This window comes from Pseudorca crassidens, chromosome 12, assembly GCF_039906515.1.
Source record: "Pseudorca crassidens isolate mPseCra1 chromosome 12, mPseCra1.hap1, whole genome shotgun sequence".
Lineage (NCBI taxonomy): Eukaryota > Metazoa > Chordata > Mammalia > Artiodactyla > Delphinidae > Pseudorca > Pseudorca crassidens.
Genome location: NC_090307.1, coordinates 80,905,999 through 80,917,946, shown reverse-complemented (window position 1 = coordinate 80,917,946; position 11,948 = coordinate 80,905,999). Strand labels below are relative to the sequence as shown.

The 11,948-nt window shown below is 45.8% G+C and overlaps 1 protein-coding gene across 1 annotated transcript; it reads right to left on the bottom strand.

The window, feature by feature from the left end:
* Positions 1–58: 58 nt before the first annotated feature.
* RFC5 (replication factor C subunit 5) lies at positions 59–11,384 on the bottom strand. Its single transcript, XM_067700759.1, has 11 exons — positions 11,188–11,384; positions 9,523–9,587; positions 9,114–9,250; positions 7,866–7,945; positions 7,189–7,262; positions 5,812–5,971; positions 5,012–5,093; positions 4,490–4,619; positions 3,842–3,919; positions 2,005–2,059; positions 59–932 (listed from the first exon to the last, which is right to left on the bottom strand). The coding sequence occupies exons 1-11, from the start codon at positions 11,253–11,255 to the stop codon at positions 836–838; spliced, it is 1,026 nt and encodes a 341-aa protein (XP_067556860.1). The 5' UTR covers positions 11,256–11,384; the 3' UTR covers positions 59–835.
* Positions 11,385–11,948: the final 564 nt, after the last annotated feature.

Here is an 11,948-nt window from a genome sequence, read left to right as displayed (position 1 = left end):
ATAAATGCAAGTGGAACAAGTCAGCGTCTGTGTAATTGGCTAAGGAAAGAGGAGTCACTTGTAACACAACAAGCAAGCTGCTTTATTTTTATTGTGCAGAACACTATCACACATGCAGCACAAATGCTCGCAGATAAACTGCATTACATTTAGATTAAATATGAAGAGTCTCAATCCTTTCAGCACTTGCAGGTTTAGAGTCAGGCTTAGTCTTATGTGCCCTGGGTTAAACAAGCCAGTGTTGAATGACCTCTGGCCCCAACAGCATCATTTAAAATGAATGTTTTTGCTACTGTCCACACCACAGTTGGGAACCTGCTAGCAACTCCTCTACTTCAAAAGGAGAAATAAAAAGGCCAGTTTTAAAGTAAGAAAGAAAACTGAGTCCACTTTATAAGAGTGTAATAGTTTGGGCCAGAAATCCATTAACACCTGTTTAAAGTAGCGCCACATCAGATTTACAAACTTAACTCTGAAGATGTTCTTTTTACCTTGAGTTGGAAGACACTTGGACTGTATTAGATTTGAAAGCCTGATATTCCAAATGGGGTAGCCCATTTCCTATCACCCAGGCAACTGAAGGGTAAAAGCCTTAAGGCTAAAAAGGTTTTACTTTCCCCCCCCCCTTATAAAACACAAATGGGCAGTGCAGTGAGAGAGCTGTACCTTAAAACTGCTTTGTACATCCCTGCTCCAACCAGCCACAAACACGGTACTTTGGGTACATGTCTGCCCACCCATGCCTGGAACAATTTTCCGAAAGTGGGGATGACTGTGTCCCCTGCTCTCCAGTCACTGCTGGGCCTGAGAATAGGCAGCAAGTGGTCCTCAGCATCTAGGCTTCTGTGACAATCAGGTCTCTGGTGACTTGAAAGGCGGCAATGAGGGAACTCAGCTGTATCTTCTCATTGGTGCCAACAGAAAGTCTGTACCTAAAAGAAATCAAACAAAAGGTAAGAAGAGAGAATATCACAACAGCTGCCTTTTGAAGAGAACAACAGCAGTCAGACTGAAAGTTGGCCAGAGAAGGATTGGAAAGAGGTGAGAGAAGTTCATTCTGGGCAGCAATCTCGTGTGTGTCCCCTAATGTTTTTGTTGCCTCAAACACTCCTTTATAAATTTGATTCAAACTGGGGGCGGGGGGGAATATTAAATTAAAAAAAAAAATTGTTCCCAGTAGCAGTGTTCTGAACTTAACTTTGTTCAAGCTGTATACAGATATGCAAAATTTATGTGATTAGGCATTACTTCTTCACCTGCAAAATGCATCGAGAGGAATTATAATTAAGAATCCCTTCCTCGTAATTCACTGGGAAGTTTGGCTGCCGTATCTGTGGTTCTGTGGTCAATAAAGCAAGACACTGGTATTTCATCTTGCCACCTTTCAAGTGCCCAGCCATTGAAAGCAAAATCATGCTACTCACAGTGTAGTGATAAGAAGTGACCTAATTGGTACGTGTGAAAGCCAACGACGGCAAATTAGTTGGCTTACGTGGACATCTATTTTGAACCTAGTGCTTTTGTCTACTTAAATGATAGCTGCCAGCTTCACTGGGGGCTAATAACTGTGTTTACTGAAGCAGGCAAAGTGGAAAATTGAGTTTATGTTTACTTTCCCTGTAATATGCTTTCGTATGCCAGAAGGCCTTAATAACAGCTGGATAGCTGGCCGTCCCCAAACGACCTAGATGTCTGAACTGAAGCAGGCTTCCCACATAACAAGAGCATGTCTGGAACCAAGGTGGACCAGGCCTCTGAGGTCGAAGGAGAGGCCTTTATCTCAAATGCGTAACCGAGTTGTACCTGTCTTTGTGTTTATCCACGTTCTTCACATAAGCATCTCACACCCTTCCCTGTGCTTCGTTCAATAATTCAATTCCAGCAAAAACTAAACTCTACTGTATATGAATGATTTAGACAAAACAGTTGAAACCAAGCAAGGAGAAACAACTCACAATGGGGAAAAAGGAGGAAAAGAATTAAAACTGGGAAATAAATACTCACTCAATGTCTGCCATTTTGGTCAATAAATGTATTCGAATTGAAGATGGAAAGTCAACTGGGGGAAAAACAAAATCAAATGAGTGGGCTCTGTCATTACCTACTATATATATAAAAAAAAAATCATATAAGTATGAGTTTCCACATCAGATACGTAAGACTAACCTCTTGAGGCCACAGATCTCAAGATACCACACCTCTAGGAGGTAAAAATTGCATAGGTTTTCATAGTTTTTATTCATTTTAGTCTTCGTAGAGTAGCCGAAAAGAAAAATGAGCAGGTTCCAGAGTGATCATAAGATGGAAGAGCCATCCACACTGCCCTGTCAGCACTGGGCCGCTCTGTAAGTTACTGTGAAAGCGAAGTTCTCACTTGCTGTCCCAATTTTTTTTTTTTTGCGGTACGCGGGCCTCTCACTGTTGTGGCCTCTCCCGTTGCGGAGCACAGGCTCCGGACGCGCAGGCTCAGCGGCCATGGCTCACGGGCCCAGCTGCTCCGTGGCACGTGGGATCTTCCCAGACCGGGGCACGAACCCGTGTCCCCTGTATCGGCAGGCGGACTCTCAACCACTGCGCCACCAGGGAAGCCCTGCTGTCCCAATTTTAAAAACAAACATAACCACTGTAAAGCAATTATACTCCAATAAAGATGTTAAAAAACAAAAAACATAAATAATTGATTTTTCAAAGTCGATTCATGCTCAGCATCCACAAAGTGCAGAGCTGGGCCTGAGCCAACCATGTTCTCGGGCAGAATTTCACATGCCAGCCAGCCAGGGAGAGGCCTGGAAAGGCACTGGCAGAACAGTGTTCGTGGACCTAAGTGTCTGCAGGTGGCTGCCGGACAGGCAGAGCTTCTCCACAAGGCTGAAGAGCACATCACTTAGAGCTCAAAGACACACTCGTGTCTGGTTCTCCCCCAAAAGGGCCAACTGGATTGGTCTGGGGTGATTAACATGTGCTCTCAAGGTAGAGAAGCAATTCTCTGTACAGGACGTACGACCAAGTGTGGAACTAAAGATGGTTTAGTTGAGGCTGCTTTGGTTTTGTGAAGCTAGATCTTCCTCCTTCTTTCTCTTTGGGGAAAATAGCCTTTTAGAAATACAAACTCCAACATACTGCTGTAAAATACAGACCCTTGGAGGAAATAAGTTAGCCTTTAGGAGTTTCTTTCCTGTTTTTCCCCAGCATTCTAGAAGTCAAAAGAGTATTTGGGGGGCTTCCTTGGTAGCACAGTGATTAAGAATCCACCTGCCAATGTAGGGGACACAGGTTCGAGCCCTGGTCCGGGAAGATCCCACATGCTGTGAAGCAACTAAGCCCGTGTGCTACAACTACACGCACCTAGAGCCCATGCTCTGCAACAAGAGAAGCCACTGCAATGAGAAGCCCGTGCACCGCAACGAAGAGTAGCCCCCACTGGGCACAACTAGAGAAAGCCCGCGCACAGCAATGAAGACCCAATGCAGCCAAGAATAAAATAAAATGAATTTATGAAAAAAAAAAAGTATTTTTGGAACAAGGTTTTAAAAGCAAGACACAGACACACAGATATTGGGTTGGCCAAAAAGTTTATTCAGTTAGTGAATACGTTCAATAAAGTTCTTTGCGAAAATTAAAAATGTGTCTTAGTTTTATTTAAACCCGAATGAACTTTTTGGCCAATCCAATAAAAAAAATAAACAGCAAAACAAAACTGAAAATGAGGGGCTGGGTTTACACCTCTTCATTCCTGTTTCTGTTTCCAAAACGAAGCGTCACGTTCCCTCTCCAGCCACCCTCAACCCCAATGCATGCCACCTTCTGCATAGCTTCTGAACTGAGGAAGAACCTAGGTTACCTCTGTGCACGAACAGGTGTATCTCTGTCAGGATGTCATGTAATGCCAACCCCTTTAGAGTTTTCAACTCCATGATATCTAGAGAGGAGCAGTTAAGGCAAAGGGAACAAATTCCTGAACAAATACTGCAGAGAATGACTTGAAAGTAGGGCTTTTCATGCCAACACAGCTGTTTCCTTCACGCTGAAGTTGCACGTGTTGGACCCCAGTTCTTATTTTTCTGTTTTCACCTCCATTAAGGGAGATGAAAGATATCTCTGTCTAGTAGAGAACAGAACCAAATGCATTGCCCAAAAGGCTTTCCATCACTACAGCTAGATTTTAATTTCATAGCAAAACAAGAGTAACACTAACTGCTTGAAAATGACTGCACCTTCCACCCAAGGTCTAAGTGCTTCCCTCCCATCTGAGAGTTAAGCTGCTTCAAGCCATACCCAGCTCAGGGCCCTTCAGGAACAACTTGGGGCATGAAAGACAAGTACCCATCCCCCCCACAGACATCTTGCTCCCATGACAAGCTGAAAGGTGTCCCGTGCAGCCGCTTGTCTTGCCAGTAGGGTGTAGGTGCTGCCTGCAGCCTGAGCTTGTGAGGCCACGTTCAGGCCTTGGGCACCTAATGCACTGACTGAAGGACAAGAGAAAGGATACTCCTGTAGGCCGTGGTGAAGTCTTGATTCAACATCCAATCCAGAATGTTGGCGATGTCTGACTTGAGTGGGTGCCCTGTGCAGGTGTAGACGGTCTCCTCTGTCACCTTCCCAAAGGCCATGTTGGTGCTCTGGGCAGACAGGGGGAGAGTCACCACGGCTGCTGCAGCCACTGAGCTGCAGGAGGGTCAGGAGGAAACTGCGGAGGCAGCAATGCGGGTGGGCACGGGAGAGCTCGAGCCCTGTACTTTTTACACTGCTAAGAGCTGGCCGCATCAGAGGAGGCCACTGCTTGTCGGCTACGTTACTTTGCAGAGTCCTTCCCTATCTTTCCCTTATTTGCAACAAATTATTCTTTCAATTAATCAAAACACAAAGGTGGGCATACATCTATGACATACTATGAGATGTCTTACCAGTTCCAGATTTCTGAATTAACACATCGGTCATGCTGTTGCTTATGCCTATCTTGAAAAAGTATTCTGAAGCGCCAACTCGAGATGTGCTAGGAGCGGTGCCCTACCTGCAAGATGTTCAGAGCCCTTCGCATGTCTCCACTGGAAAGAGTTACGAGCGCTTTCATCCCGTCTTCACTTATGTCAACTCTGCAAGGAAACAGGCAGGAGGGATATAGAGGCCCTGAGAGCACAAATGCTCCCCGAGGGGACAAGATGGACTGTGAAGATCAAGGCTTTGAAACAATGAAAGAGAAAAAAGGGAAGGACGGAGTCAACAATACTCTCCTGATTTACAGGCTCCAGAAATTGCTCTGGCTGCTGGGGACGTGGGCCTCACGTGAGTAGTCACAGCCCAGTCCAAGTCTAGCAAGACCATCATTTGGGGCCAAGCATTGCTGTGTTGAGCAGGTAGCTTTGAATTCTGTTCTCTGGAGAGGAGAGGGTGCTGGCGAGATCTGCGCTCGCAGAGCCCAAGCACCTGTCGAATCAGCAGCAGCTCGGGCTGGCTACTTGCTTGGCATCTGATCACGCAGAATGTGATGTCTCAGGACCTTCCCTGCTAGTTGAGAAAGGCTACAGGCTTCTTAACGGGAGGGACATGGCAGCGTGCAGTTTCCAAAGACAAAGAGTAGGAGGAAAGTGGGACCGCTTCTAGGGGAGGATGATGGACTCCAGTAAGGAACCAAATGACCTTTATGAAGAATGTCTGTGAGCTACCAGGGCGGCCGACAGACAGTGAGGTTTACCCTGTGCCAGGCTCTCCCGAGTTGTTTACAAACGTTATCGCCTTCAGACGTACCAGTAGCTGCCTTACATGACACCCAGTCCCCAAGGCCCCCCTTTCCCTGCTTTTCAACATACTTACTTCTCTTCTTCTGCGACATGTTCCAGGCGGGGAACCATGAGTTCAGGGGTCAGGGGACCGAATCGGAACCTTGTACACCGGGACTGCAAGGCGGGGATGATCTTTGACAGATAGTTACAGATGAGGCAAAATCTGGTATTTTCAGTAAATTTCTCAATCACTGGCAAGGGAAAAGAGAACCACCTCACGTCCATCCTGATTCTTCCAGGGACCCAGAAACCCTGAACTTTCCTACGGTCACGTGAAGCGGGGAATCAAGAATGCAAACAAGTGGGAAAGCTACTGCAGCGAGAGAGGGTGAGCCTGGAGACCAACCACTCTCTCCCCAGAGCTGATGCACATGTCACGTCCACGGGACTGGACAAAATGCTTCCTTTTTCATGACTGGCTGTGATCCCGGCACTCTTGCCGTTCCATTCCACTAAGATATGAAATCCAGTACGCCTGCCCTTTTGCATAAAATCCTATTTGGCAAACGGATGATGTGCCACCTTCTACTGGGCGGGGGGGGGGGGGGGGGGGGGCTTTTTGCAGACTTTCCAGTGGACCTTGTCTCGAACCCTTAGAGCATTCGAGAAAGCATTAATCCGAATTCAGAGATGCCTATGACACCAGTTTCAACCTGTAGGTACCAACGTTCTCACGCTGGGATCTGCCCAGACTGACTCTACAGAATAAGATGCTGAAGAAAGGTGGCCAAAGCCTCTAGGACCAGAAGATATTCTGTCCTCCTCCTCCGCTTCTTAAACATGGGCTGCAATCCACCCCTCCCCAGAATTCCTAAAGATCATCTTCTCTCCTAGCTGTCTACCGCAGAATCTTAATGAGACAGATTAAGAATGTCCTTGCAAAGAAATTAACTGCACCTTTAAGACCAACAAATCACAGTATACTCTCCTTTCCTGGCCCAATCATTCTCCTGGCAAGTAGGGAAGTCATGTCGGCTTTCTGAGTGCAACTAAATTTCCAGTGTTATTTTCCTGGCTATATTGTATCTAACGGTACCAACAGCAGAAAGACCTATCTAGCAGTTTAGAAATGAAAGACTTCCCATTCCCTCCCATCAAACAGTACAAATTCCCAACCCTGAAATTGAACCCAGCGGAAAAGTAGGATGAAACACCAGTGTCTGGTCATACCTAAAAGTCCCCAAAAGGCTAATGTCTTTACGCTATTAAAAGGGGTAACCACCGGTATAGAGATTTTTGTCTAGGTCATCAGGTGGGATACACAGTGAAAGGTATATAGAGATTTCGCTGGGCCAGAAGATGAATGAAAATTGAAAAGAAGCCACGTCCTATCTCATGTCCAAAGTTGCTAACTCTCCTTCCAAAGCATTCCTCAGCCATACACACCGTACACGGCTGTGCTCCTTACCTCTCCGCAAGGCGTTCTGGGCGTCCTGAGTCATGGCATCAGCTTCATCCAAGATCACTAGTTTAAAGCCTTTCCTAGGAAAACAATTGGTACCACCTAAAAAGCCTTCTTCAATCTCCCTTTGACTTCCAGGCCCAAACCTGCACCTTCACATTTGTGCCATCAGGCCCTGGCTCATGAAGTTCATTTCTCCTAGAACTCTGACCAAAGCAGGCATCTGTGGTCAAAGCACATGGAGGTCTAATTTCTGTATTTGTGTTAGATTATGTCCTCTGGCACCTTCATCTTTCTTCCACCCAGTAGCCTCTTATTCTATTCTAGTGCTGCTTTTTCCTCTTTTTCTTTTTTTACCACCATCCTAGTTATCCACCCTGATCTCAATTCATTTTTGTTTAAATTCAAACTAGCTCCTCCAGTCTTATGATGTAATGAAATTAATGCTTCCCCAGAGAACTTGCTAATATAGATTTAGATAATATTTTGTTTTAATATTTGCATTTTAATATGTCTTACCACCATTCCTGTACTTTATCTCTCTTTCATGACTGCTTTTGACAAAGCCTTTTTCTTTTCCCCTTACTTTTACAAACTAGCAAAGGAGAGGATTTAAGAAATTAAACTCTATCACCTCACTGATCAAAATCTTTAGGGAGAGAAATTATGCAAAGAATTCTTACTTAAATATTGTCCTTGTGCTAGCAAAGCTCAGGATTGGTCCCCGAACGATATCTATTCCTCGGTCATCTGAAGCATTCAGCTAAATGTGAAAGAGAGAAGCCAAAATAAATAGAAAACGTGTTGGTGTGCTAGCTGTGAATTAATGTGCCTTTTCATCAATCCTGCTCAGCAAGCTAGGTCTCTAGTTCTAAGGACAGATAAGAGATAATCATTAAAAATAAGATGACAGTTATATTTAAAACTTACAACTCACTAGATCATTCCATTATACTCTGAAAGGCCAATCAACGTGTGTGTTTCCTCCCCCTTCTGAGGACAAAATCACTGACGTGCTCCGGGGGATAATTAACTGGTCTGCTCACGGTGAACAGCGCCTCTGGCACGAGCAGAATGATGCTAATTTTAGCTACCACAACCCAGAGCAACCCAGAAGTTACCAAGTCTTTAATACAATGAAGTAAGAACACTGGTGGCAGCAAGGTTCTATAATACAAAAGCAAGTTAAACAGTTTTTTTCTTACAATAGACAATATTTACAATTTCGTAAGCTAAGTTTATCGCTCGAGTCCTAGTAGTAAACAGATGGCATACTCAAATTCAGTAATTTGAAGAGAATTAAATGAAGAGATACTTTAAAAGGTGCCGGTAAGGTATGGGGAAACCACAAGGGCTATGCAAATACCTCAAGGCCTACTGGGGCCCATTATCACCCCCAAGTCTTAAGGGGTTGGTGGGGGAGTGGCACTGGTGGGGTGTGTGTGTGGGGGAAAGGCTGCGTGCTGTGCCCTGCGGGTGGGAAAGCTGTTGGCCTGTCGTGACCCCCAGGGCAGGACCAGGCATCCTTCTCCCTTCCCCAACCCCTTCCAGGCCCCTGCTGGCCAAACCCAACCAGGAGCCAGAGGGCAAGAGAGCTCGCAGCCTTCCGGGGCGGGGCAAGAAGAGCATGGAGCAACATGCAGAAGGGATCTGGGGGCACATGGGAGACAGCCATCAACCGAGCAACCACTGAGGATTTGGGTAAAAGTTGGCAACAGCAAAGAAAGACACCTAGTCCTACCACTGCCCTTTAGCTTGTACCAGTCCAGGCAAAAATGTCAATTATAGAAAAAAAGTGAATTAAAACATCTTATGTCTCCTTCTTTCCCAACCACCAGCAGGGCAACTAACTTGTAAAGTAAAACAAAACTAGCAGACCTAAAAGTAAGAGGCTGGAGTCGTTCGAGAGTAACAATAAACCTCCCATTTACCTCCAAGACCATGGAGCCAAATTCCTTATCTTTGTAGAGCTGTTTAGCACAGGCCAGGATGGTGGATGTCTTTCCCGTCCCTGGAGGACCATAGAGAAGGAGGTGCGGCAGGCGGTCCTCACTGATAAACTTCTGAACTGAAGGTCAGGGGGAGAAAGAGAGAGGCCATCAGTCTCTGAGAGTTGCCTCATTCACTGCAGGCCCGAGTTGGGCTGAAGGTACTTCAACCATATGTTCAAATCTGGGTCAGATGCAGGAATGAAAAATCTGAAGGACTCAGCTCTTAAAGCCACATCCCATAAAGCTCAATCAGATCCTTCAAAATTATTACTCAGTAGAGACAACATTCCTAAGAAGTGTATTCAGGTCCTTTGACTAGGATACCAGCCGCTGACACATGGATACATACTGGTACTCAAGATGTCCTGATGAGAAATGAGATCATCCAGTGTCTGTGGCCGGTATTTTTCAACCCTGAAATACAATTTAGCATTGATTACAACATATATAAAGGCAAGAACATTTTGTTATGTGCAAAAGAATCCTTTCATATCCTAACTAAAACAGAAAGAGATACAAAACCCTTTAACAGTGGTTCTCAACCGGGGCCATTTTGTCCTCCAGTGAACTCTTGATAATATCTGGAGACATGTTCCACTGTCAAAGCTGAGTGGGGGGTACTACTGGCATCTAGCGGATAGGCACCAGGGATGCTGTTAAACATGCGGCAATGCACAGGACAACCCCCATGCCCTCCCGCGACACCCCACATATCTGGCCCCAAATATCAATAGTGCTGAAAAACTGCTCTCATTTCATCTTTCCAGCTGTCTGCCTATAATCTCAACCTGGATGGGCACCTAAGTTAATCCAAAATTGAATTCATATCCAAATATAAATTAACAGATGAATGGATAAATAAATGGTGGTATAGCCACACAAGGGAACGTTATTTGGCAATAAAAGGAAATCAGTTACTGATATAAGAAGCCAGTAACGGGACATCCCTGGTGGTCCAGTGGGTAAGACTCTGCACTCCCAATGCAGGGGGCCCAGGTTCGATCCCTGGCTGGGGGATTAGATCCCGCGTGCCTGCTGTAACTAAGAGTTCGAATGCCGCAATGAAAGATCCCACATGCCGCAACGAAGATCCTGTGTGCCACAACTAAGACCCGGTGCAGCCAAAATAAATAAATAAAAATTTCTTTTAAAAAAAGAAGCAGCCAGTCACAAAAGGCCACGTATCATATGACTCCATTTATATGAAATATCCAGAATAAGCAAATTCATAAGAAACAGAAAGTAGATTAGTGGTTGCCACGGGCTGAGGAAGGGGGGAATGGGGAGTTGCCAATGGGTACGGGGTTTCCATTTGGGATGATGAAAAATTTTGGAACTAGATAGTGGGATGGTTACATAACATTCTGAATGTACTTAATGCCACTGAATTGTACATTTTAAAATGGTTACAACTGTGAATTGTATGTTACGTATTTTTATTACGATAACAATAAACTGAAAAGAAACAACTTGGAGTTTTCAGAAATCAAGTCAAATCCATTCACTCTTTAAACCATCACTAAGACACAGTTGTGTGAGTAGGATGGTTAAGAGTGCAAGCTCTGAATCTGGACCAGCTGGGTTCAAATACAAACTTATTTTCCAACTCTGGACCTCTGGCAAGTCATTTAACCTTTTGGTAAAACTGGAATAACAGTACCTTCTTCCTAGTGTCTGTAAAATTCCAACATCTAATAGGGTGCCTGCTAATCTAATAGAAAGTCACTTAAATAAAAGTTAACTAGGGAGCGTTGTCATCATCATCATCATATTATTCTAGTTTAGAATCTGACCAATAATCGTACCGAGAGAAGAGAATATTTTGGCAAGAGGGAAGAATATTTTGCCACGGAGGTCAAGGTAGTGTCAGAAGACACGAGATCGAACCCCTGTGCCGATCGAACCCTGGGGCGGCGGGGCGAGGACGGGGTGGGGACCTGCCACTTGCCCACTCCGGCCACCACCTCCCCGCGCGGCCGACCCCCTTCCCCGCGGCTGCTGGGCCTCCTCCTACCAGGGCAGGTTCCTGATCTTGCCCCCTTCAGGTTGCTGCTGCTGCTGCTTGTGCGCTGAGGTCTCCATGACAGGGTGACGGAGGTCGCTGGGTCCGGTGGGTTTGTCGCCTCCCCCAGCTGCCTGCTCCGCGACCAGTCAAGACGTGACCCCCGAGACCCACGTACTTACAGTTCGCGCGCAAACGCAACTCTCGCGATGTTTAGCTGCTGGCTTCCGACTTCCTCCCCTCCGGTCCCGCCCCCTCCCCGTTGCTAAGGCCTCTGTTGCCTGGTTACCGGGAGGCCCAGGCCGTCAGCCTTGTTCCAACTCCGCCGTTCTAGCCGGGGCTGCCCTCTCTCTGGTGCGGCTTGGGCGTCCCGAGCCCAGCGAGCGCGGGAGCAGGAGAGGCAAGGCCACCCCTTACAGTTCTTGAATACAGTTGCCGTATGAAAAAAGGCTCCAAATACTTTGTTGGCCCCAAAGCTGGCAGGTGAGTACTTCAAATTGAAAAACAATTCCAAGCACAACTCCAACTCCAATCCGTCTCCCAAATCCATTTCCTTCACCCAACAAAATTTACAGAACCGACCGACCTCTAGAAACAACTCCAGAGCGAAAACAAATAAATAAGTAAGTAACTTCCATTTAGGTTAATATGTGTAACTGGAAAAGGCTAGTCAGTAAGCATAGAGGACAGGCTGCCTCTGATCTCAAGCTACTGAGGAGAATCGTTATCAAAATGTTAGCATTTTTTTCTGAGGTGAGGGGATTATGGACCAC

Bases quoted from the DNA above. Each gene is read 5' to 3' on its own strand.
- RFC5 (XM_067700759.1), bottom strand. From the start codon at position 11,255: ATGGAGACCTCAGCGCACAAGCAGCAGCAGCAGCAACCTGAAGGGGGC. The intron at 9,251-9,522 runs GTATGTATCCAT...CCTGACCTTCAG, and splicing joins TCAGGACATCTTGAGTACCA to TTCAGAAGTTTATCAGTGAG. The intron at 7,263-7,865 runs GTAAGAATTCTT...TTGTTTTCCTAG, and splicing joins AGCACAAGGACAATATTTAA to GAAAGGCTTTAAACTAGTGA.